The 23,416-nt window shown below is 49.2% G+C and overlaps 9 protein-coding genes across 9 annotated transcripts; 3 read left to right on the forward strand and 6 right to left on the reverse strand.

Moving 5' to 3' along the window:
- Positions 1-192: 192 nt before the first annotated feature.
- On the reverse strand, positions 193-994 carry BDV27DRAFT_65649 (DUF3632 domain-containing protein). The gene is made up of 2 exons (XM_032077214.1): positions 366-994; positions 193-304 (listed from the first exon to the last, which is right to left on the reverse strand). Exons 1-2 carry the CDS (start codon positions 881-883, stop codon positions 298-300), a joined length of 525 nt encoding a protein of 174 aa, XP_031921742.1. The 5' UTR covers positions 884-994; the 3' UTR covers positions 193-297.
- Positions 995-1,574: 580 nt separating this feature from the next.
- BDV27DRAFT_163377 (DUF1479 domain-containing protein) lies at positions 1,575-3,073 on the forward strand (the record flags this gene model as incomplete). The annotated part of the gene is made up of 2 exons (XM_032073540.1): positions 1,575-1,841; positions 1,904-3,073. 2 exons carry the CDS (start codon positions 1,575-1,577, stop codon positions 3,071-3,073), a joined length of 1,437 nt encoding a protein of 478 aa, XP_031921743.1.
- A 277-nt stretch (positions 3,074-3,350) lies between these two features.
- BDV27DRAFT_137353 (uncharacterized protein) lies at positions 3,351-6,527 on the forward strand. Its single transcript, XM_032068961.1, has 3 exons — positions 3,351-3,973; positions 4,038-6,279; positions 6,336-6,527. The coding sequence occupies exons 1-3, from the start codon at positions 3,432-3,434 to the stop codon at positions 6,375-6,377; spliced, it is 2,826 nt and encodes a 941-aa protein (XP_031921744.1). The 5' UTR covers positions 3,351-3,431; the 3' UTR covers positions 6,378-6,527.
- A 2,142-nt stretch (positions 6,528-8,669) lies between these two features.
- Positions 8,670-10,666, forward strand: BDV27DRAFT_65659 (POT family-domain-containing protein). The gene is made up of 3 exons (XM_032077215.1): positions 8,670-8,996; positions 9,048-9,414; positions 9,475-10,666. The coding sequence occupies exons 1-3, from the start codon at positions 8,693-8,695 to the stop codon at positions 10,439-10,441; spliced, it is 1,638 nt and encodes a 545-aa protein (XP_031921745.1). The 5' UTR covers positions 8,670-8,692; the 3' UTR covers positions 10,442-10,666.
- A 520-nt stretch (positions 10,667-11,186) lies between these two features.
- BDV27DRAFT_137355 (SEC14 family lipid-binding protein) lies at positions 11,187-13,033 on the reverse strand. The gene is made up of 4 exons (XM_032068962.1): positions 12,526-13,033; positions 12,328-12,469; positions 11,893-12,273; positions 11,187-11,838 (listed from the first exon to the last, which is right to left on the reverse strand). Exons 1-4 carry the CDS (start codon positions 12,771-12,773, stop codon positions 11,341-11,343), a joined length of 1,269 nt encoding a protein of 422 aa, XP_031921746.1. The 5' UTR covers positions 12,774-13,033; the 3' UTR covers positions 11,187-11,340.
- An 86-nt stretch (positions 13,034-13,119) lies between these two features.
- On the reverse strand, positions 13,120-16,453 carry BDV27DRAFT_137356 (putative transcription factor (Snd1/p100)). The gene is made up of 2 exons (XM_032068963.1): positions 16,138-16,453; positions 13,120-15,906 (listed from the first exon to the last, which is right to left on the reverse strand). Exons 1-2 carry the CDS (start codon positions 16,273-16,275, stop codon positions 13,399-13,401), a joined length of 2,646 nt encoding a protein of 881 aa, XP_031921747.1. The 5' UTR covers positions 16,276-16,453; the 3' UTR covers positions 13,120-13,398.
- Positions 16,454-16,672: 219 nt separating this feature from the next.
- On the reverse strand, positions 16,673-18,121 carry sod1 (superoxide dismutase SOD1). The gene is made up of 5 exons (XM_032068964.1): positions 17,976-18,121; positions 17,362-17,541; positions 17,141-17,292; positions 16,991-17,087; positions 16,673-16,930 (listed from the first exon to the last, which is right to left on the reverse strand). Exons 1-5 carry the CDS (start codon positions 17,986-17,988, stop codon positions 16,908-16,910), a joined length of 465 nt encoding a protein of 154 aa, XP_031921748.1. The 5' UTR covers positions 17,989-18,121; the 3' UTR covers positions 16,673-16,907.
- A 310-nt stretch (positions 18,122-18,431) lies between these two features.
- Positions 18,432-20,615, reverse strand: BDV27DRAFT_137360 (sedoheptulose-7-phosphate:D-glyceraldehyde-3-phosphate transaldolase TAL1). Its single transcript, XM_032068965.1, has 7 exons — positions 20,432-20,615; positions 20,343-20,361; positions 20,254-20,265; positions 20,075-20,193; positions 19,839-20,003; positions 19,397-19,780; positions 18,432-19,340 (listed from the first exon to the last, which is right to left on the reverse strand). The coding sequence occupies exons 1-7, from the start codon at positions 20,468-20,470 to the stop codon at positions 19,104-19,106; spliced, it is 975 nt and encodes a 324-aa protein (XP_031921749.1). The 5' UTR covers positions 20,471-20,615; the 3' UTR covers positions 18,432-19,103.
- Positions 20,616-22,330: 1,715 nt separating this feature from the next.
- BDV27DRAFT_65730 (uncharacterized protein) lies at positions 22,331-23,187 on the reverse strand. The gene is made up of 4 exons (XM_032077216.1): positions 23,040-23,187; positions 22,770-22,982; positions 22,535-22,699; positions 22,331-22,482 (listed from the first exon to the last, which is right to left on the reverse strand). The coding sequence occupies exons 1-4, from the start codon at positions 23,100-23,102 to the stop codon at positions 22,453-22,455; spliced, it is 471 nt and encodes a 156-aa protein (XP_031921750.1). The 5' UTR covers positions 23,103-23,187; the 3' UTR covers positions 22,331-22,452.
- Positions 23,188-23,416: the final 229 nt, after the last annotated feature.

The following is a 23,416-nucleotide window of genomic DNA, read 5'->3' on the forward strand; positions in this document are numbered from 1 at the left end:
ATTCGCAAACCCCACTGACCGTATCCAGACCTGTAAGAGGTGGTCAGCATATCTTAAGTAACTAACGTAGATCAATCAGACTATATGGTGATCGATTTCCTGACCATCAACAAAGATGTTCGGATGCTATCATCCTGCGGAATTCCGTTCAGCCTAGTACATTAGCGCTGATTCTAGACACTGGTAACGGTATCTAAACTGATTTAAGAGTACGTTGTATTTATGAGCAAATTCGATTTTCTAAGCAAGAACCACGCCGTTTTCTGTATGGGGAATACATAGTCACTGTTGCCTCACTTATTGGCTAGGCAATTAGCGTATTAGTAGATACAACATGATCCAATCTCTCTTTAGTCTTGCATCACCTTATCTTTCCGATGACATGGGTCGGGCCATAATCCTTGTTGTTCCTTCCCTGGCCTGAGAGACAGAGGCTTTCTATTTTGTAACCACTTAGCTCAAACCAGGCTACCGCTGCTGGTAGCAGATCAGCGATGGGTAGCAGTTTATCGCCCTGCTGGTCCTCGGTTGCAGTCAATGGCCTGCGCGTCTCGAACGTATCCTTGAAAATTGAAAGAGCACAAACACACAGTTCGGAGCCACATACGCCCCAGGCGCTGAGGCGGGCTATAAAGGCGTTGAGGTTATGCCGCTCTGTCGCCGGTAGCTCGTCGGCTGCGTTCCATGCCGCTTGAAACTCCTGCGCAAGGAAGGGTAGATCAACCCAAATCTTTCCGTTAGAGGTTGAAGCCTCCTCTTCGACTCCCGGGGTTGTATTCCTGCGACGTAAAACGCCCATCTCTCGGGCGTGCAGGATTTGGCCTGCCAGGCGATCCTGGGCGGGGTGTTTGGCATCTGTGATTTTGGCACCTTGAATGATCATGTTTCCTTTTAATAGGCAGGGGAAGGAAGGGCGGAATTTTGTAGGGCTTTACACATAGGCAGCAACGTACGATCGTGTAGGCCTACATGAGGCGGGGTCAGCAGAGTCAACTTCTACTACTAGTACGAACTTCCTTGCTTATGCATTGTGTCATTCATTACCTCCCAGTAGGAGCAACCTAATATTCCCTCGACAGACTCTACTGTTAGTTTCCAAAGCTAGCGAAGAATTTCCACTGTCGACTATTGTCGAGGCGGACTAGTCCAGGGCATGAAAAGGTCCCACTCAAACCCGATTTACATATTATGCCAATGTTTTCCTTCTTCAACTGTATGAGTGTTACGAACCCCGGACTAGAGCAGACATTGCCAAAATAATGTAGTCTTGATAACAATAAGCGGTCGAGCATATTGCATGACAAAATATGTAGTGCAGCATCATTAAATCTTTTTCTGCCAATCAGAACGTATGAATTAGGTTAAGATTTAGTGGCAACATGATTACACATCGATCTAGCGGTTATCTTCCTAACATAGTAATCGGACCGACTACCGTTCTTGGGTTTACCGACAATTTCTCCGCATATGTACTTAGCCCTGGGGTAATTGGGAGCCATATAAAGTCGCAAAAGACCCATTCGTAAAAAAGGAGAAAGTCAATTATTTCTGTAGCTTAAGCAGATCTACACAATATGGCAATGTCACGACTTCTCTCCCGATCGGCAGTTCGGGCTGCCTCTACTTCAACTTCCGCTCAAACAACCAAGGCGGCGGGAGATATTTCAAGCGTTTTCCCTAGTTTGAGACCAGATTACAAACCAGAGCCTCTGCCACCGCGCTTCAAGGATCTAAAGTTACAATACTTCGAGAAGAATGAAGAAGCCCTGAAGCAAAGCTGGAAGAGACTACTCTCCAGCTTAGAAGAGGAAGTTGATAAGATCAAGTCAAAAGGAAGCGATGTATGTTCTCAATATCTAAGTGGAGATGGCTTATGTGGGCAAGGTCGCTAACTTCACGCCAGATCATTCCTTCCGTGGATTATGCGGACGTGGTTTCTGGAAATGTACCAGAGAAGGTCCTTGCGGAAATCCGTCACCGCGGAAGCGTAGTAATCAGAAATGTGTTACCTCGTGGAATGGCTAGAGAGTACAAGGAGCGCATTGAGGACTATGTTGCTGCCAACAAAGAGCGTGTGAAGGCTTTCCCACCAGATTCACCTGCAGTATATGAGTTATATTGGACTCAATCACAGGCAGAAGCCCGGGCGCACCCTAACATGCTTGATACACAGCGCTTCTTGCAGCGTTTGTGGCATTCATCTGACCCTAAAACGAAAATTTCTACCCGAAACCCTCTCACATACGCTGATCGACTCCGGATCCGGATGCCTGGTGATTCCAAGTTCACCCTTGGTCCCCATATCGATGGTGGCTCGCTCGAACGGTGGGAAGATCCTGAGTATTCCCGGGTTTACACCAAGATCCTCGAGGGTAAATGGGAAGAATACGACCCATGGGATGCAAAGCATCGCGTCTCGGCCAAGATGGATTTGTACAACGGTGCTGGCGCCTGCTCCATGCTGAGGTTCTTCCAAGGATGGCTTTCCATGTCCCAAACAGCCCCAGGCGAGGGCTCACTGCATGTGTGCCCCATGGTTGTTCACAGCACCGCCTATACCATTCTCAGGCCATTCTTTGACACTCAATCGCTGCAGCCCGCATTGGATGCCACTTTCCCTGGATCTGTCCCTGGAGCTTGCCAAGAATACAACCCCGTCACCCATCCACACCTGGAGCTGGAAAGCACTATGGTGTCGGTGCCTGAGGTCGGACCTGGTGACTACGTTGCTTGGCACTGTGATTCTCTGCACTCTGTTGATAAGGAACATCAGGGCAAAGGAGACTCGAGTGTACTCTATATCCCGGCCACTCCTATGTGTGACATGAATGTGGATTATCTGCTCAAACAACGTCAGGCAGCTCAAACTTACTCCCCGCCCTGGGACTTCCCAGGTGCTGGTGGTCCCGGCGAGAGCGGCTTTAAGGGTGCACTTGACTGGAACTCGCTCAACCCCGAGGGTTTGCGTGCTATGGGCCTAGGCAATAAGCTATGGGACATTACCCCTGACATGAGTGAGGGCGAAAAACAGGTTGTTAAAGCTGCTAACAAGGCATGCTTTGGTCAGCCATGAGGTTAGATTATTTTCCGATTTTGATCCCATTTTTCTTAGTGAATATGTCGATGTCATTCAGGCGTATACCAGCAGCGGGTTGAATTACATAGATCGAAACAATTGTATTATATAGACAGCGAAAATATAGTAGTTTTGGAATGGAATATCAACGCGCCATGCGTTTTTAAATGTTGAACCCACAAAGTTTGATATGTTTGCTTGCTATCATTTCATAGCTCCGCACTAGCGTCAGTCGAGATCACCGCCCGCAGCCTTGACTGACAGGGAATCCCGATCAACATTACAGCAGGCCATACTCTCATTTCTGATTTATCTTCGCGACCTCCATGACCAGTTTTCTGTTGAGGTAATAACCATGCGGCTACAGGCGACGCTCCTTCTGCTCGCCTCGTGCGTTCCCTCAGCGCTAGCTATCTATCGCGACGAGGTCGACCATATTGATTTTCACCATGCTCTACTCGGTACTCCTTCGTCCCATTCGACCTTCTTCCTCAAGCCTTCTTCCTCCTCTGATGCGTCCCTGCTCTACACTTTATCCGAGAAATTGCTCCTTGGTGCGGTAAATCCTAGGGATGGGTCGGTGGTCTGGAGACAAAATGTCTCCCGATCCGCTGCAGCCGCAGACAACGGCCTCTTACGCGCTTCCGATGGGACCAATGCTATGGTTAGCGCAGTGGGTGACTATTTGTCATCGTGGAGTGCTCTGGATGGTAAATTGATCTGGGAGAGGTGGTTTTCCGATGAGCACGTAACAGACCTTGAGCTGCTGGAGCTAGAGGATGCCGCTTCGCCTTCGGCCGTTAAAGACACGATTGCGCTTTTCGGGGGTAAGGCGGGTATGGTCAGAAGGCTAGATGGTGATTCGGGCAAGGTCAAGTGGGAATATAAAGATGAAAGGTTCGATCCCAGAAAGTCTGATTAGCCGTCGCCAGTGCTGACGTTTGGTGGGCACTCCCTCTAGTGGCGATCTCCCTTTCCAAGTCTCGTCTTCCTCCACCGACGTTTTCTATATTTCTTTGCAGTCGGCTCTCCTGAAGGGATATAAGATCAAGGTCACGTCTATGGACCTCTTGACCGGTCGTCAGAACCAGCAATTGACCCTGAACTCGGAAGGTGACATCTCCGGGCCCGAGTCTGTGCTTTTCGTGGGCGCAAATACCGCCTCCCCTCTGATTGTCTGGACAGATAAGGCTCAGAAGGCACTCAAAGTAAATGTGATTGGTACGAAGCAAGTTAGCTCCCTCAACATCGACAACACCAGTGGCGAGGATCTTCGTTCAATCACCGTCCATGCTCCGAAGAGACTCAACTCATTGCCCCATTTTCTGGTTCATTACCAAACGCAATCCGCATCCTGGGCTGAGGTTTACCACGTCAACTTGAAATCCGCAGTTGTATCCAAGGCTTACGATCTGCCTCACTTGGAAGGCTGGTCTGCCTTCTCCACGAGTACCAAGGATGCAAATGTTTACTTTACCAGGATCACGCAGTCGGAAATGACTGTTGTATCTTCTGCGTCTCATGCCATCTTGGGGAGGTGGCCTCTTCAGTCCCCTCCGATGGAGCGCGCTCTTCATGCAGTGTCAGAAGTTGTCCCGAAGGGCGATAGCGTCGCAGTCCGATCGGCAGCTGTTTTGGAGTCAGGCGACTGGCAATTACTCCGAAATGGCCAACCTGAATGGACTAGATACGAGGCTTTGGCTGGCGCTCTGGCTGCCAACTGGGCTGAGGAAGAATACCAGGAGGAGCTGGTCCACCAGCTCGAGGTTGAAGGTCATGAGAGCCTTTTTGCAGCGTACACGCACCGTGTCAGGCGCCACATCAAAGATCTCGAGCATCTTCCCGAGTGGCTAAAAGACCTGCCCAAGCGCATCATTACCAGTTTCTTGACCGACGAGGTTTCCAACCTGGATAGCTTCGGCATCTCCAGACAGGTTATCGTTGCTACTGAGAATGGACGTGTCTATGCGCTCGATGGTGGAAACCATGGCGCCGTTTCCTGGAGTGTGAAGGCCGCGGAAGCAGAAACTTGGGCTCCTGTCGCAGTGGTCACCCAACCAGGCCTTGCCACTGTTTACACAGATGATGGCAGCTCGGTTACCTTGAACGTCGCCTCTGGGGAAATCATCAAGCGCACTCCGGCCACTACCAAGCTCCGTTCTGTCGCTGTGCTCAACGACTCCCCCGCGCCCCTCGTCGTTGGGATTGACGAGAACGGCACTCCCGTGGAGACTGTGGATCGTCCTGGTTTCTTTGTCACCCTAGGCAATGGTCGCGTGCTGGGCTGGAGTGCCAACAACAACGAGTTCCCCGTCTGGGAATTTTTACCCCCACAGGGCGAGAGAGTCATTCATGCCACCTCCCGACCAGCTCATGACCCTGTAGCATCGATTGGTAAGGTGTTGGGCGACCGATCCGTTCTGTATAAGTATTTGAACCCTAACTTGGTTCTTGCTACCGCCGTGGGTGATAAGTCAGCTACTTTCTACCTGTTGGATGCGATTTCTGGCAAGGTCCTACATGCTAGCACTCAAAACGGCGTTGATACTACCCAGCCAATCGCCTCAGCCATCTCCGAGAACTGGTTCGCATACTCTTTCTGGGGTGACGTCGTCAACCCATCGGACGCCAAGGGCTACCAATTGGTGATTTCCGAGCTGTATGAGTCTTCGATACCTAATGACCGTGGGCCACTGGGTGCCTCATCCAACTACTCTAGTCTTGATGCACTGCCCCTTCCACATGTAGTGTCTCAGTCCTTCATCATCCCAGAACCAATTTCCCACATGGCCGTTACCCAAACCCGTCAGGGCATCACCACTCGCCAACTCCTTTGCACACTCCCCTCGACCAACTCACTGATTGGCATTCCTCGCCCCGTACTAGATGCCCGCCGGCCCGCCGGCCGCGACCCGACCCCTACGGAGGTCGAAGAGGGCCTATTCAAGTACAACCCCTTCCTCGAATTCGATGGCAAATGGTACCTCTCTCACGCGCGTAATGTGGCCGGCATCAAGAAAGTTCTCTCGGCACCAACGCTTCTTGAGAGTACTAGTCTGATTTTCGGCTTTGGTGGCGATATCTATGGCACCCGGGCGACACCCAGCCAGGCTTTTGACATCTTGGGCAAGGGATTCTCGAAGTTGCAATTGCTTATGACAATTGTGGCACTGACTATTGGAGTGGTAATTCTGTCTCCGATGGTATGTTTCTTGACTCCTTCTGTGGCAGAGTTTGCGTCGCTAATGTTTTATCACAGGTCCGGAGAAAGCAGGTCAACCAGGTTTGGAAGTCATCGTAGTTGCCCCTGGAAGCATAGAAGACAAAGGAAGAACTGGAACATAAATATATCAATAATGACATAGCTACCATTCTAGTGTAAAACTACGACACAAGTTAAAGAAAGCCATGGTGCATCTCTATCATAATAGATAAACCCTGCAGTGAGTAATAATTAGGAGGTATTTAAAGCAATTCCCCCTCGTCAAAGTAATATGACTTTCAGACCTTATGAGCCTTTATTAGGTTGCACAGAAGTTTGGCCACCTAATATAATCCATAATCTTAATAACACTAGCATCGCGCAGTACCGCAACATCCAAGGGGTGAGAAAAAGGAACTCAACATTGCCAATTATAGCAGGGGAACGTCAAGAAAGCGCTCAATAGTGCCGCCGTGGGGTATTCAGGCCGAGACTGAGGATCACTAGGGACAGTTCGTGGTTCTAACTATGGCTACTTTTTTCATATCACATAACCAAGCCATGGCTGACACAAACAATATTTTCTTGGCTTTCGCAATCACCTGACGAGAAAAGCCCCATCTACCTACTTGAATCCCTTTCTACTCCTGCAGAAGCCCAACACCGTCCAATCGGAAGAATAATTTCTAGAATTTCTTGATTGAGAGCCGCATTCTACTCAGAACTGGGCCGGTGGCGGTCGATAAGTTGGAAAGATTGCTTATTTTGTGGAAAAGCGTCAAAAGCCTACGTTAGACTGCAAATAATAGATTGATATTGCAAGTCAATTAGAGGGGTTCTTTTCGTCAAAGTTCGGAGAGATGTGACCTGCTCCCACTGGAGACACCGACATCGCCTACGGTTGTGTCTTTCTATACTTAGAAGATATCATCCGATCTATCCTGGGCAATAGATACTACAAATGAACTCGCTATAGAGGAAATCATTCCGGGATATGAATCTAGGTTCTTATTTTTTTGTATTAATGTTGTCATTTTTTAAAGCTCTAACCTTGGACCAGTATTTTGTCCCATTTACTTGCGCTGCTGGTGTTGTAGATGTGGCGGACGTGGCCGGCTTGTTGGCGGGTGAGTTTGGGGTATTTGGTTGTGTCGAGTGGGAGGGTGGGGGGTGCCATTGTTGGTTGTCTCTTTGGTAGGTTGGTGTGTAGTGTGGATTTCAAGTTGTAAGGGGTTGATTGGGTTTCTTTGGTTTTTATATACTTGGGATTGTAGGATATGGGGTTATGCTACACTTGTAACTTGGAATGCAGGTGTTGTTGCAGTATATGGTGAGTGAGTTCATTGGACACTCCGTACGTGTGCTATACTGCCATTCAAGCCTCTATGCGGCTACTGCCGGTGGGCTGTCTGATGTCTACTAGTGAAATGTCAGAAGTACGTCGTAAGCTCGGAAGGGTTGTCTCGGGGTGGTTGATTTATTCCCATGTTCTATCCTCACTAGATTTAGTATAGGCCGTAGGGAAATCCCCCCCTCCCCCCTATATACATTATTCCGAGGCAGCAATAAGACCTATTAATACTACACCTGGCACCTTTGGAACAGTATAAGATAGGCTTCCAGAACTCCTCAGGTCAGATCACCTATATTAATCTTTCTTATAAGAAATTAGAATGTGGACTTTGTTAGTAGGGTTACCTACTCCCTCTGCCCTTGTAGTCGACAGAAATATAATCAATCACTAGAGACAAACCTAGACGAATACATAAACCTGTTTCAAGTACACGACAATCTCCGACGTAACAAAAGTCAAATCCCAAGGAACCGATATGAAAAAGCCTCAACTGGCAAGGATCACTCATCTCGGCATAACTTTCATGGCTCTCGGAATGAACCTACTACAAGTGGCCAACCGAATACCTTCGTGAGTCGATATTCGGAATAAAATTCCCCAAGGAACCCCGACTCCGATGCCTGGACCCTGAGTTTCTGAGAGCTTTGTTTTCCCCTTGAATGCCATTATACATTTGTTAACCCTTTATTCGATGATAACTATCGGCGTTCTATATTGCTCGGTAGGCAATAATAGGGTACTTCGCACGGCATAGCCGGGGAACCAAACTGGGATACCGAATCCCGTCCCCCCGGAGTTAGTGAGACATCCAATTCCGAGATTCAGGCAGCATTATAATCAATCTCCATAAATGCCCGCAAAAGCATAATGAATTGATAGGCCGAATGAACAAATGGCAGGGATTAATTACTAGATAGCGACGTGATAGGGCTAAAAAAAAAAGGGTCACGTTAGATAAGCAAGTTGTTCCCTGGTTGCGCTGACCGTCTTTACTCCGAGTCCTGGGGCACGTTCTTGCGCGTCTCAAAAGGTAATTCATAAAATCCATAGACTATCACGGATGGTCTCTGGTATTACCTTGGTTCTCAAGATGTCGACTCCAGAGCCCACGCCCGATGCAACCGAACGCACCCCGCTTCTCTCCACCAGCTTGGATGAGATAGCGGATGATGATGAAGGGGCCATTTCGCCGCCTACTGAGCCAAATGATGGTTTGAGAAAAGTCACAGATTCACTCCCACTCTCAGTGTGGCTCGTTGCAAGTATCGAGCTGTGCGAGAGATTTGCTTTCTTCGGGACTCTAGGGCCTATGCAGAACTACATCCAGAACCCGAGGGATGATCCTTTGCGGCCTGGTGGAATTGGTACGTGTTACTCCAACGTATCTAATCTGTAGCTCTGTCTGACGTGATTAGGGCTGGGACAAGCCTATGCTACGATGGTGAACCAGGGCTTTTTGCTGTGGTGTTACATTACTCCAGCAGTGGGCGCTGTTGTCGCGGAACAGTACCTTGGGAGAGTTAAGACCATTATTCATTCTGCTGTGGTCTACATCTGCGGCTTGACGATGCTCTTCTTGTCCTCGTTGTCAATTGCTCAGGATTCAGGCGTGTCGCTGGCTGGGCTGCTTTTGGCCCTGTTCTTTATAGGCATTGGTGCCGGCGGCATCAAGGCGAATGTCAGTTCACTGATTGCAGAGCAATACACCGGTCCCAAGGAAGCCAAACGTGTCTTGAACCCAGGGGAAGAGGTTATCGTCGACCAGGCTTTAACAATAGAAAGGTACATATCACATCATATACCTAATAGCCTAGACCAAGTCAACACTAACACTGCAGCAAGGATATTCTCAACATTCTATCTATTCATCAGCATAGGCTCCTTCGGACCCATGCTCACAACAACACTCGAGCAAAAGTACGGCTTCAGCGCCGCATTCGCTCTCCCAATTCTAGTCTTCCTCATCGGCTTCACAGTCATCATAGCCAGCAAAGATCAATACGTCACCAGACCCCCAGAAAGCTCCATCGTCTTCAACGCATGTCGAGCATTCTGGATAGCAATCAAACACAAAGGAAACCTAGACCACGCAAGACCCAGCTACCTCGCCGAATCCGACCCATCTCAAAGACTCCCATGGTCCGACACCTTCATCGACGACTTGAAGAGTGCCATCTCCTCCTGCAAAATCTTCCTCCTCTACCCACTCTACTGGGCTGCCTACACCCAATTCCTAACCAACTTCGTCTCCCAAGCCGCAACCATGGAAACCCACGGTATCCCCAACGACATAATGCCAAACATCGACACCATAACAGTCCTCATCCTCCTCCCCATAGTAGACAGGGTGATCTTCCCCTTCCTCCGCCGCCACGGCATCCCAGTCCGCCACGTAGACAGAATCACAATCGGATTCATCCTCATCGGCACATCCATGTTATACGCCACTTTCGTCCAAAGAGCCATCTACGCCGCTCCCCCCTGTTACAACCACCCCCGGGCCCCAGACTGTCTGGGGGGTAGCGTCCCGAACCGCGTTTCCATCTTTCTCCAGGCTCCAGCGTATATCCTAGTTGCAGGATCGGAGATACTTGCCTCTGTAGCGGGTATTGAGTATGCCTATACCCAAGCGCCGAAGTCGATGAAGTCGTTGATTATGGCTATTTATCTCTCGGCTACTTCGGTGGGGGCTTTGTTGGCTATGACGGTTTCGCCGTTGACGGTTGATCCGTTGTTGCCTTGGTTATATGTTACTCTGGGATTGGAGAACTTTTTGGCCGGGGGTGTGCTTTGGTTTGTTTCCGGGTGATTAGGGTTGAGATATATGTAGTTGGTGGATGTGGATGTGGTATAGAGAGAAGAGAAGAGACTGGTTGGTTGGCTGGCTGGGTGGATTATGGATTGCGTTATAGAAGATAACTGATGAGCGCGTATTAGAGATTTGTGGATCGGTGCACTTTAAGTCCTGTTTGGTTTTCAAGTTGTTTTACAGTATAATAGCATGCTTTATAGACGTAGTATGGCACAGCTATATATCTACTAAGGAGTCCTAATCTTTTATACGACTACCCATACACTTCATCCGAAGAAAAAAAAGATAGATATAATAGTTCTCCATAGCCACTCCATACTTCCCCAGTAGAAGCACAAATTGCCTCTCTATCTTGATTTGTACATCAACACTTACCTGGGAGGAGAGACGGGTTCTGAATACTATAGCGACATGACATATATCTGGCTATGCAGTCTGTCTTGTGATAGACATGCAGTGTTTGAAAGGCAAGGCGATTGGAACTCATATGTTCATATCCGCACTACTGCTCATATATATGTAAGTACAACTTTTCCAGTTTGTCACCATATCCAGAGCTGTTTGTTCATGGAAGCATTAACAAGATTAAATTCTAGAAATTGCTCTAGTAAGCTGGTTTTTTTTATGTCCCTTTAACCCCATTATTTATCTTGACTAATTAAGTAGTAGTCAGGTATAAAGATAAATCCGAAAAATCTAGTGATAAACCAATCAAAGGTCCATGAAAAAAAAAAAAAAAAAAATGAAAATGAAGAATGAACACAAAAATGTAGAAGATGACTTGTCTAGACATGCATGCAATATCTAGTCTTAACCATGACGCCAGATTTTCAGAGACTTTGAAGAAGAATTATAAGCATGTGAAAAAAAATATTTCAAGTAGAATGCAATGACAACTAAGCAGCGACGTCTCCGTTGCTGGCCTTTTCGGTGGCGCCATTCAGGTCGAGCTTCTCGTTGACCTCGGCGGCGAGAGCATCGTCCGACTTCTGCTGCTCTGGGGCTGGGGTGGTGGACTCAGCCGCTTGGGATACCGGCACGGGAACGCTGCTCTTTCGGCTCTCACCATTCACCTTACCCAGAATCTCGACATGATCACCCTTGAACAGGACAGGCCCCTTGATGAAACTGGGTTTGGTCTCTCCCGCAGCGGGAGGAGTCTCTAACCCACCGACAAGTTTCCGGGCCTCGTCGTCGAGGTTGGGCATGTCGCCCCATTGCCAGTCTAGCTGGCCACCGTACTGCTTAGGGATAGTGGTCGGGTCCATGAAAGAGCTAAGAGTAGGCAGGACCTCCGCGGAAGAGAGGATAAAGATTTTGGAGGTAGTGACGGGGTCAAACCAGCGCTTGATCCAACCCCAGACGGTTGGGAAGAAGGAAGGAGCACCGATGATCTTCATTGGTTAGCACGACTCCATAAACCAAATAAACAGCGGGGTGGAACTCACAAAAATGCGGTCCAGGGTCTCCGGGTAATGCGCCGTAGCCAGAACGCTCGCGTCCTGCATGTGACCCTTCAAGTTCCAGAACTGTTTCAAACCAACACCACTGACATCAACAATGTTGTTCGAACTGACAATAGGCGTGTCGGGATGCGGGCGAGACAATTGTGAGCACAAGGGCATGACAAAACGGAGGAGGTTCTCGTAGAGGGCGAAGAGACGCAAAAGACGCTGTGGTACTGTGGAGGACTTGTGCGTTTCCGCCGTTGCGGAGGGATCGGTCATGGTGGAATTATAAGCGGCCATGTTCTTGCTGTTCAAGTGCTTGATCTCGAACACGTAAACGGGAATACCACGGCGGTCCCGGCGACCGGTCCATTGAGGGTACTGTGTCGCATTAGCAATTCAACTCCATCGCACAAGACACGCAGGTCCACCAACCATCCTCCTCGCGGCGTCATATGACTCTACATCGATATTCTCATACAGACTCTCGATGGCATTCTCCTTGCGCCAATCCTCGGTATCCTTGAACTGGCCCCAAGCGCCATTCACGTCGAACTTGCGGGCGCGCAGAAACCGCCTAGAATACCCCGTCAGTGCCATCCACCCCTAAGACCCCAACAAAGACAAACATACAGGATGGTCGCATCATCATGGCTCGCCGCCTCCTTGTCACTCGCGGGCTTGTAATATCCATTTTCTTCACATAGTTTCTTGAACTCCTGCAATTTCTTCTCCTGATCCTCGGTGAGATGGTTCAAATGTCCGGCCAGCCATTCCGTCCCCGCAGCCTGAGACGCGGACGCAACGGGGTCATTCTTGGGATCGCTTTCTAGCGCAGCGTTATCGCTCTCCTGGCTGGATTTCGTCCCCCACAAAGGCATTTTGCTCGCTTTAAATATTTGGGCTGGTCTTGGGAAGTCAAAATGTTGTTTCGGATCGTTCGGATGAAAGAGGGATTAATTGATTGATGGATTGACGCACGGGGCAGAAGATCGTCGTCGGCACGGCCGATTTCTGTTCCTTTCGCTCGGGTGCGGAACTGGATCTGAATCTTTTCAAGTCCCGGTCGGTAGTACTTAAGGAGAGGAATGTGAAGATATTGGGGTGCACAGCACTACGCGATGAAGAGCGGAATTCTCACACGACCTGAATCGGAGAATTTTGGTGACTTGTACTGACTTTAGTAACGATAAATGACTTTGGGGCTGCAGTCGGTGTCGGGCATTACTTTGAAGTTCCGCTTATGTCAGAAATTAATGCATAGTTAATCCCTGCATCCCGCGGATGGCAATTCCACGCGGTACAGTAAATCCCAAACTTTTGGTATTGATATGCAAATCCGATCTTTCCTCCACTATGCTATAGGATTCCCTAGGATAACCAAAAGAAAAAGAAAGAAATAATACACAGCCCATTTCCTGTGAGTCATTGAAAATTACCTGCAAATATTTATACACAAAAAATTCCTTTCCTTCACCTCAAGAACTTGATGTCCCAGTAAAGCTTTTAGTCCTCGGTGAGGTCACCATACTCCCACATACCGCGTCTCTCCTGCTTCGCCTCTTCCTCTTGGCTACGCAGGTGTGACAGCGTCTCTGCGGCAGAACGTTCCCAAGCCTTCAGCTTTCTGGGTACCATGGCAAGACCCTCCCGGATGAGGTCAGCATTGATGCTGTGGTCTAGGTTCTTCGACTCGGTGGGGTCCATCAAAGTAACGTGCAGAGTTCCCTCGGGAGAGACGTAGTCGACGTTGGCGACAAGCTCCCGGTTGTAGAGCTGCTCTTCCAGAAAGTCGGCAGCATCCTGCAGGTAGTCACCCGAGCCAGGGAGCTGAGCCATGGAGAGAACAGCGTCCACAGCCTGAGCACGGAGCTTCTGCACGGAGAACTGCGGCTGGCTCAAGGGCCTGAGACGAGACCAGGGAAGAACCTCGGAATTACCGAAGTCGATGTAGAGAACCTCGGCCTGCTGTTTCTCACGGTCATTGCGACGCACCTTGGCGCGATACCATTCATTATCCTCAGTGAACTTGGCGGCAACGAAATCACCGGCCTTAGGAGGGCCAGGCAATGGTGTGTCGTTAGCTTTGTTCAGGTGGAATGAGCGGAATGCATTCATCAATTCAGTGAGCGCAGAGGTGCCAGTGCCAATCTGCTGGATCTTGAGGCGGCCGTTAGTGGGGTCAACGTAGGTGACCATCACGTCACGGTAATCCTTGCTGCGCTGAGCAGCCTCATTAGCACCGTTGGTATCAGTGGTCTCCTCTTCTTCCTCCTCAACATCCTTGCTAGGATCCCAGTCATGCCAGAGCCCCTTGCGAGCTTCCTTGGCCTTCTGTTCCGCTGCAAAGTACTCGGTGGCATGTCCGGACTGCTCCGCAGAGTAGGCATGAACAGTAGCAAAACCTTCCTCGAGAAGGACCTTGGTGAAGTTCTCCTTGTTGACGTAAAGAGTGCCGATGAAGCCACCAACCTTGTCGATTGTCTCAACGTCGATTTCAACATCACGCTGCATGCAACGCCTGTTTGCTAGGTCATGTGCTTCCTGTCCGAAAGGTTCGGACTGTTCGTTGGGGTTACGGGCCGACCGAGGCGCACGAATACCCGACAGGACGAGGGTCAGCTTGGCGTTCTCACGAGGCACAAGAACTGTGAAGCGAGAGCCTGACTTGACAAAGTCCACGATAGCCGGCACGCGCTTTTGCCGTTGGAGGATGGAAACTTCCATCTTGGCCTTCTGGACGCTCTCGGAGTAGTCCTGGTACTGCTTCGCCTTGGGTGGCTTTGGGGACCACATTCCCTTACCGTCCTTCTGAGCGTCAGCCTCAGCGATCAGCAAAGAATCATAGTCGGGGGAGCGGTCGTCATCATCCTGGCGGTGGCGGATCACAGAAGCGTAGCCGGCCTCAACCAAAGCCAGAGAAATGTTGGTATTTCCGTAGATGACCGTGGCAACGTCCCTTTCTTCGTATCCCTCGGTAGCAGGCTTCTTGCCATTGATGGTAACCTTGACATGCTTTCCGATGAGCCTCTTACGGACAAACTCCTTAGCATCGGCAGCGAAGGGTGCCTGCTTGGGGTCAGAAGGCTTAGGCTGGCGAACACTGCTCAAGCTGATCTTCTTTTCTTGACCGGCCTTGTTCCTAAGGAACAGAGTATCGGCATTCAGCACACGACTAACAGTGTAGTCCTCGGCGGCCCCGCCAGCAGGACCCTTTGCGACAAGACCAGTAAACAGACCCTTCCGAGCATCCTTGGCGGCCTTCTCCGCACGGCGGAAACTAGCCATATCAGCACCGAGGAGGGGAGCGTGCAAATCGTGGCAACGGGCCAGGCCCTCTTCCAAAAGAAACTTAGCAACGTTACCATTAGGATGGAGAACGGTTGCGATCAATTGACCCTGGGGCGTGACACCTAGCAGGGACACTTGGACCTTACGCTGCTGCAACCGGGACTCGACAAACTGGTGTGCATCATCTCCGAACGGCTCAGCAGGCTGCTCCTTGCCCTCGGCATTCACCCGTCGGGCAGCTGGCGCCCGGACACCGGCGACGGCAACCACAACCTGCAGGTGCTCCTGGGGAGTAAGAAGCAGGCGAAGGACCAGCCTGTCCCCATTCAAGACTCTCTCGACGATAGCCTCCAGCGGCTTGTTTTTATATTCCTCGACGAGGGCCTTTCCATCGGAAAGTTCATAGGTGGTCTCCGTGTGGCCCTTCTCTGCTCCGGCCCAGAGACCCTTATCCTCGGACTGAGCGTGTTCCTCTAACGCGCGCAAACGCTGTAGCAATGCAGCAGTCTCTTCGGATTCGTCGGCGCGTTTACCGGCTTCCTCACGGACACGGACCCATCCTTCCTGGACGCTAATGTCGGGCAACAAGACTTCGAAAGTAGGGAGTTTGATTGTGCCATAATCGCGCTTGGCACCGGTAGGGATGGTATATAAGACGTTAAATTGGACGACCTTTCCTACAAGCAGCTCACGAAGGAATTCACGAGATTGAAAAGCATAGGACTGTAGAGCACACGAGTCAGCGATATCTCCTAGATAACGTTTCCCATAGATATTATTGTAATAAGGGGGCAAAGAATGTAAAAGAAGTGAAAGATGGCTGTTAGTGTAGTAGAAGTCGCATGGGTGTCAAAATTGGAGCTCGGCGCTCGGAGATAGAGGCCACCTATCCTGACCCCAAACAAACGGAGGGGGCAGCAATTGGGGAAACACCACGAAGAAAATTCCACTCACCTCATCGCCTTCCCTGCGCAACCTGGGCGCTGAAACATATGCCAAACTCAGGGTGCGTTCCTGTCCTGGGTTGGTGATATGCGACAGCACAACGGTGTCGCCTGACAGGACAGATTTCACGCGGGCTTCCAAAGGCATACTGGGAAAGCAACCAATGATAAGACAAGATAAAAGATTGACGACACTGGAGACCAGTGTGGGAGACAATCAACCCTGTTTTAAGAAAGCGAAGGAAAGAATGAACCGGTAAACAGTAATAACAGTAGTGATAGAATGCAAAAGGATGGGTTTATTGATTAGGGGGGAAAGAAGGTCGGGGGTACTGGAGTACGCAAAGAGAAATGAAATGTGGTTGGAAGGGGAGCTTCCAGACTAGTCCAAGGCGGACACCTGACTTTCGCTCCGGTGATTTTTGTGGGGGGGGGGAAAGAAAACAATCTGGCCAAAGGGAGATTGAATTCATTTCAACCACTGAACACTAGTCCTATTCGAGTTGATCTGGTGCATTGGAAAATCTACTGGTGCAAGGGATATGTGAATCAATAAATAATATCAAATAAAAATTCAACTCGTGTCATCATTCCTATACAATTTCTAGAATTGATTTCGCCAGGACCAGAAACCTCCTATCAGTCCTCCAGGAACCGCATAGAAGATCCGTCCAGATCAACTTTTGAGCATCACCAAGATACCTCCCAGTTTGACTTGCAGACTGTTCCACGTCTGATCCTGCCTGCACTTCACATCCTAGATTGACTAGAACTATGTGTTTAAGCAGCAATGCCAATGACACCTACACAACCATTAATATACAATTCTGCGTTAGGTCTCGATAACTGAGCCAGCCACTTACCGCAAGCGGGGCGAGCACCAGCATTGCCGGTCTTCTTGGACTCCTCGTGGCCACCACGGCCGAGGTCGTCAGTACCGGCGTGGACGACGAGAGTACGCTATGATGATTAGCCTTTTCGACTTGTTCAGTCGACATTCGAAGGGGACTTACGCCAAGAACGCTCTCGGCACCGATCAGCTTAATAAGCTTGTCCTGCTTGGAGCCGACGGCGTTACCCTCAGCATCGGTCTTGAAGTTGCCCAAGTCACCGACGTGGCGGTTCTCATCCTCGGGAGCACCGTGCTCCTTGCCGAAGGGGTTGACTAGATGACAGTAGTCAGCCTTTAACACTCATGTTTTGAGAAAGAGCAGCCGGAAAGCCAGGAACATACAGTGAGGGCCAGCGGAGGTGCAGCCGTTGGTGTTGTCACCGAACTGGTGGACATGGAAGGCACGCTCAGCGTTGGCGTCGTGGCCCGTGATGTTCCAGGAGACGGTGGTAGTGGCGTTGGCGTCAGCCTGCTCGAAGGTGACGGTGCCGGAGATCTTGGAGTCTCCACGGAGAACAGCAACTAGAGCCGTCAGTCATCATTCTCGTTTCGGAGCTAGCGGCAACAAGCAATCATTCAAAATCGGGAAAGATTCCAGAACATATGGGGTTGGTGATCGATCAAAGCGATATTCTGAGCTCTTTCAGCATGGCGTGAAGCTTATGCACCACTCGACCAAGCCCGCCAGGCTGGAACGGGTAAAACCATAACATAGCGAGGTACCGTGACAAATAAGCACCCTGGGGTTTAGATCTAGATCTAAAATCTGAAATCCCAAGCAGAAACTGGGATCGGGCCCAGTGATAGGCTGGGAGGCACACGCACGGCGAGGGGGTTGCTTCACAAGGTGCTCAAATCTGCTCACTCAAGGTCCCCCGGCCACGGTCGATCGTGGATCCTTCCCACGCAGAGCCAATAACATAGCTAACAGGACAAATAAAGATAGAGGTACCTACCAGCCTTGACCATTTTGACGGTTGGGGATTAATTTAATTTCTTGGGGAAAAAAAAATAAAGTGAAGGGACGATAGATTGATGTAAGGGAGAAGAGAAGAGAAGAGAGAGAGAAAGAGAGAGAGAAGGGGAAATGGAGGGAGATGAGGGGTAACTAATATGACGAGATTCCATCATGACTAGCTATAAGCAGTACTACTAATACAGGACTAACTAACTGAGTAGTCCCCAGTCAAGAACGGATTCGATCAGCTTCCAGTTCTTCACTGGTATTGATGTTACAGCATACAGTAAGAAAAATTGGAGAGAAACCATAGGAAACGCACCCCCACTTGGCGGGGTCTTTTCGGGAATGACGTCCTGGTGGTGTATTTTGCATGAAATGAAAATCCTACCCGCACGAGTCACCTCCCTCTTCCGGCGATTCCTAAGCATCGCCGGTCCAGATCTTAAGCCATGGCGAAGCCATTCATTACATTTACACTCTCCTTTCTTTCCTGTACTCTGTACTCTGTACTCTGTACTACTATAGTAGCAGCAGCAGTAGTAGTAGTGACACGAAATCCTACTAATAGCTGTGGCTCTACTTTGTTCCGGTTCCCCAACACAACCATCCGTACGACCCCACCATGCAGGGAGATGCGCTACTAATGCAGACCAGCGGTGTCGAGGAAGCTACGATTCATGCAGATGTTGAATTGCAACTGTGAATTTTTAGGTGGGTAGCAACCGATAGTACAATGCTGCTCAGCTTTAAACCAAGTTCCTTCCGTGCTTGCCTCGGCTAGGCCCCTTGTATCAGTTTTCCTCCAGCACGCAATTGAGCTTGACAAATGACAACTGCCCCGTTCCCACTTCCGGTTCCGATAGCTCTAGATCGACACCAAGTCCAGTCTCCCGTCTTGTAGCTTGCTTGTTGCTTTCCTACAGCTGGATTTCCAATTACGAACCCGATCAAGCAATATTTTTAAGGCAGTCCGCAATATGTAGCCACATGTGGGGTAAGAGGAAAAAGTGAAAGATAACTCATTCATGAATCGTATCTACTAAACCAATTTTGTAGGTCGCCAATTTTTACATGAGGACATTGCATGGACATAACTTTAATTAATGCAAGTGACAGTCTCCCTTTAGGCCTGGACCTTCTGCTTGAGGATGTCCTTCAGGGTCACGGCATCGGCCGCGAATTTGGAGATACCCTCACGGAGCTTCTCGACGGCCATGGCCTCCTCGTTGAAATCGAAGCGGAACAGAGCCTCGTCGTTGATGTAGGTCTTCTTGGGGATGTCAAGGCCGGCAGCGCTGGCGGCGTCGAGCTTCTTGGGGACAGCGGCGGTAGAGTTGTAGAGATCCTCGAGGAGGTTGGGCTACACGCGTCCGTTAGTACTATCACAAGTCATAGCCAATGGCGCTCAAAACTTACGGAGATGGTCAGGTAGTCACAGCCAGCAAGCTCAGTGATCTCACCAGTGTTACGGAAGGAAGCACCCATGACGATGGTGTTGTAGCCGTGCTTCTTGTAGTAGTTGAAAATGTTCTGAACAGACTTGACACCGGGGTCCTCCTCGGCAGAGTAGTCACGCTTGTGAGCAGCCTTGTACCAGTCAAGGATACGGCCAACGAAAGGAGAGATGAGGTAGGCACCGGCCTCGGCAGCAGCGATGGCCTGGACGGTGGAGAACATGAGGGTCAAGTTGCAGCTGATGCCGTGGTCACGCTGGAGAACCTGAGCGGCCTTGATACCCTCCCAGGTGGAGGCAATCTTAATCAGGATACGGTCCTTGGAGATACCGTTCTCCTCGTAGAGCTACATGTAATGTTAACTGCACGCTCACCAGAGCGATATTAATCTGATTATATCATACCTTGATGAGGTGAAGGGCCTTGTCGATGGAGGCCTGGGTGTCGAAAGAGAAGCGAGCATCAACCTCAGTGGAGACCTTTCCGGGGATGATCTCAAGGATCTTCTTGCCGAACTCAACCAGGAGACGGTCAAGGGTGGCATCGACCTTCTCGTCGACAGTGCTGCCCTGTTTATACTGTTAGACAAAAGTACCCCAATAGGGAAAATGATTCAAAGGAAAGCTCGAGGGCGACGTACGTGCTGCTTGCCGTAATCGACAGCGGCGTCGATAAGGGCGGCGTACTCGGGCTTCTTGGAAGCGGCCAGGATCAAAGAGGGGTTGGTGGTGGCATCCTGGGGCTTATACTTGCCGATGGCTACAGTTCCAGTTAGTTTCTGGTCAGACGGATATGGAAAGGTAGGGAAGGAGGACATACTGGCAAAGTCACCTAGAAGAATCAATTGTTAACATGAATTGAGTCCTTGCGATCATGGGCGAATTCCAGTGACGAGATACTTTACTTACCAGAGTCGCAGACGACGACCTAAGCGGGATAGTTAGCAACAGAGTTTCGAGGCAACACAGATTGCCACCAGGGGTAAATGAAAGCTTACAGTGCCAGTGGCCTTGAGCTGCTCAAGAGAAGAAGACATTGTGAAAGCTGGAATGGTATCACGAACAACGGGGTATAATGAGAAGAAGATTGGAAGACTGGAAAAGAAAAAGTATGAATGAAGAAGGAGGAATCGATGTCAAGGAAGAAATGTCGGAGTAGAAATAAAAACGGGTGGACGTGGCGATCGCAGAAAGACGCCGAAGCACCAGAGGGGGAGCAAACCAGTGGTTTTCTTACTATGGGAAGTGGGATGGTGGGGCAACTATGACGCTATGCCTGGTCAGAACTCAGTGTGGGAGTGTCGGCCATGGCCTCAGGCAGTCCATTTATTCGTACTGTCATTTGTATGATACCATACATCCATCCATACATACACATATACATATACATACAGTGAACTAAACAGATATCAAAATCCCCCTTTCCTCTACAAATCCTCCATTTGAACTCCCATTCAAGAAGCGAAATCAGCTTTTTCATTCTATACTTGCTGGCCACAATCAAACCTTCCGACCATCAATGCGGCTATTGTAACCCCCCTGAACAGAAGCCGGTTCAATCGGCGCAGTGTGCTCCGGCAACGCATGGCTGTCGGAGTATAACGGTCCACCTGGTATCCCACCAAAGGAAACCCCGCTCACTGGCACGCCTGCCCAGAGGTCCGTACCTTTCACCGAAGACACTACGGAGGAGTAGTTCCGTCCCTAGTGACTCCATAATATCAAACAGTAAGGATTTGGTGAGCAGCTGACAAAGGCTCAATTTCCGTTGTTACGAAACCATCCAATTAATCGGACCAAGGATTGCCATCGTATACATTCGAGTGACTCTTGCATATTATATCTAGTAGTGGATGATATCCTAAAACAAAAATATCTCATAAGGAAATATTGAAATAGGGTTTGTCAAGCACTTGTCCAGACCCTGGGGGAAATATTGATTGATATCAATCGCGCTTAATACTGAACAAGGAAGGACAAAGCGCTGCAGATTTATCCGGCGATCCTAGCATATATTGACCCTCCCCCAGAGTATGATAAAATTAGTACTCGATAAATACCTGAAGGAGAACGGAATCCACATTCTACATTGAAAAAATGGCCCATCTTATATGCTTCCCAGGCATCCCGTCTTGTTCTTGTGCTCCATCCAGAAATGTATCACAGTGGGATTGCAAGACACGCACAGCACCACAATACCGCATGCCATGTAGGGACGGTGTAGATTGTCGTGATAGCCACTAAGCCACCAAAGACTGATGCAGTGCTTAGATAGCTTATCCTCGACTCATCAGCTAGCCACATGTCTAAAGTCAATATATATATATATATGTATAACCTAAGACGTTAATGGATGGTTCCCGCATCCTTGAAAAAGAGGCCGGGGGTAAAAAGTTACAGTTCCTCCAACCCATCATAAGATCTATGTAATATGTATAGCCTTTGCATGAGCCTAGACCAGGCCAGTCTGGGGTAGGGGTGGTCCCATTGTGGCAATCTCTGCTATCAAAGTGGAGTCTGCCGGAATAAGATGGATGTCTGTATGTGTGGTCCTCGCTACTTAGAGAGTAGACAGATGGAATATGAAAGACAGAGAGGATGAGCCTACTATCGAGATGAAATTGCAAAATCATGTTGGACGCTATGTCATCTTTAGGTGTTGGCTTTTCATTATCTAGAGTGTACGTAGAAGATATTCCAGACCCAACCGTCCCGCCGGAACTTTTTGCTTTTCCCTTCTGGGAAATTTTAACCGCCGCCATCTATATTTTGTAAACCAGTGTATAATCATTCATCATTTCCCACGCCACAGATATATAGTTGCAAAGAAAGAAAAGAAATGAATAGAGAGAGGCTGAAAGACGCAACCAGGAAAGCAAGGAGGCAACAAGAAATGAAAATGGGCAGAATGGAAAAGAGAGAGAGACCGTAGAAAGCTGATATGCTATATTCGACTATTCCAAAGTTGAGTTTGTACGGGTCTTGTGGGCGATAGGGTAGTCGAGCGTTGGATATCCTTCTAGCGCCGCTGGACACAGCTCCATTCATACTATGTATTGAGTGAGCTTCTGTCAATATGCATTGGGCCTAACCACACTTACCACTTTCCCCGCTTCATCTCCCGTATAGACCACATGTGGAAGCGTGAGAATACAGCTGATACCGGAGGAAATATTGGCGCCAGTATCACGAGTGCTGTCAGTATGATGAAGTTGCCGAATTAACTCATATTCGAAGCGTCCGTTGTGGACGATTTTACTCCATATCTGGAACATAGTTAACCTCCAGCTGATAACGAACAAGCTACTAAGGAAGGATTCAATGGAGGACACATACATTGACGACGCCTCGTCTGTGGCCAGTGAAGAGAAGCTCTCGCTCCTGCCACTCATTGTTTACGCCCTCGTAGAAGACACAGGACATCACTTGATCATCGTCTGACTCGCACACTGCCTGGTCTAGCAATAATTCTCCATTGAGTGTGTATAGGCTGATACGTCTTCCCCGACAGACTGCGATTTCTCCTGTCACATCGTTGATTCTCGCACACTAGGATAGATCAGCAACTGGGGGTCAAGGAGCTCCGATATGCGAGTTATAGCTTACATCTACATGTCCTTTGGCTGGAAGCTCTCGAACAAAGGTTTGGCGGTTGAGATCCCAAAGCATGATTTGACCATCAGTAGACGCAGAGAGAAGAACACTAAATGACCGCGACACTGCTAATACCGTTACAGGCGAGCGATGTCCGAAGAGTGATCCTGCAGGTTGTAGATCTACAGACTTTGCTGTGGAGGTGAATGTCCATGTCGAGACGGTACAGTCTGTGCCTGAGGTAACTAGAGTACGAGAATCCGCAAATATTGCAGCTGATAGCTGACCAATATGAAGATGTTCGAAGTGTCCGAGAAGCTGCAGCCTTTCAGTATTTCATCCAAAATAAATATATATATATATATATATATATATATATTTTTAAAAAA

This window comes from Aspergillus caelatus (genome assembly GCF_009193585.1).
Source record: "Aspergillus caelatus strain CBS 763.97 unplaced genomic scaffold BDV27scaffold_316, whole genome shotgun sequence".
Classification (NCBI taxonomy): domain Eukaryota; kingdom Fungi; phylum Ascomycota; class Eurotiomycetes; order Eurotiales; family Aspergillaceae; genus Aspergillus; species Aspergillus caelatus.

Coding starts and splice junctions, on each gene's coding strand:
- BDV27DRAFT_65649 (XM_032077214.1), bottom strand. CDS start 883: ATGATCATTCAAGGTGCCAAAATCACAGATGCCAAACACCCCGCCCAG.
- BDV27DRAFT_137353 (XM_032068961.1), top strand. CDS start 3,432: ATGCGGCTACAGGCGACGCTCCTTCTGCTCGCCTCGTGCGTTCCCTCA. Junction 3,974..4,037: donor TGGGAATATAAAGATGAAAG/GTTCGATCCCAG, acceptor CACTCCCTCTAG/TGGCGATCTCCCTTTCCAAG. Junction 6,280..6,335: donor TGGTAATTCTGTCTCCGATG/GTATGTTTCTTG, acceptor GTTTTATCACAG/GTCCGGAGAAAGCAGGTCAA.
- BDV27DRAFT_137356 (XM_032068963.1), bottom strand. CDS start 16,275: ATGCCTTTGGAAGCCCGCGTGAAATCTGTCCTGTCAGGCGACACCGTT. Junction 15,907..16,137: donor TGCGCAGGGAAGGCGATGAG/GTGAGTGGAATT, acceptor TGTGCTCTACAG/TCCTATGCTTTTCAATCTCG.
- BDV27DRAFT_137355 (XM_032068962.1), bottom strand. CDS start 12,773: ATGCCTTTGTGGGGGACGAAATCCAGCCAGGAGAGCGATAACGCTGCG. Junction 12,470..12,525: donor CATGATGATGCGACCATCCT/GTATGTTTGTCT, acceptor GGGGTATTCTAG/GCGGTTTCTGCGCGCCCGCA. Junction 11,839..11,892: donor AGACCCTGGACCGCATTTTT/GTGAGTTCCACC, acceptor TAACCAATGAAG/ATCATCGGTGCTCCTTCCTT.
- BDV27DRAFT_137360 (XM_032068965.1), bottom strand. CDS start 20,470: ATGTCTTCTTCTCTTGAGCAGCTCAAGGCCACTGGCACT. Junction 20,004..20,074: donor TCGATTACGGCAAGCAGCAC/GTACGTCGCCCT, acceptor CAGTATAAACAG/GGCAGCACTGTCGACGAGAA. Junction 19,781..19,838: donor AGGCCCTTCACCTCATCAAG/GTATGATATAAT, acceptor CATTACATGTAG/CTCTACGAGGAGAACGGTAT.
- BDV27DRAFT_65730 (XM_032077216.1), bottom strand. CDS start 23,102: ATGCTTTGGGATCTCAACCGCCAAACCTTTGTTCGAGAGCTTCCAGCC. Junction 22,983..23,039: donor CAGCCAAAGGACATGTAGAT/GTAAGCTATAAC, acceptor GATCTATCCTAG/TGTGCGAGAATCAACGATGT. Junction 22,700..22,769: donor ACAGACGAGGCGTCGTCAAT/GTATGTGTCCTC, acceptor ACTATGTTCCAG/ATATGGAGTAAAATCGTCCA.
- BDV27DRAFT_65659 (XM_032077215.1), top strand. CDS start 8,693: ATGGTCTCTGGTATTACCTTGGTTCTCAAGATGTCGACTCCAGAGCCC. Junction 8,997..9,047: donor TTTGCGGCCTGGTGGAATTG/GTACGTGTTACT, acceptor TGACGTGATTAG/GGCTGGGACAAGCCTATGCT. Junction 9,415..9,474: donor CAGGCTTTAACAATAGAAAG/GTACATATCACA, acceptor CACTGCAGCAAG/GATATTCTCAACATTCTATC.
- sod1 (XM_032068964.1), bottom strand. Junction 17,293..17,361: donor CACCTCCGCTGGCCCTCACT/GTATGTTCCTGG, acceptor ACTGTCATCTAG/TCAACCCCTTCGGCAAGGAG. Junction 16,931..16,990: donor TGGTGCTCGCCCCGCTTGCG/GTAAGTGGCTGG, acceptor ATGGTTGTGTAG/GTGTCATTGGCATTGCTGCT.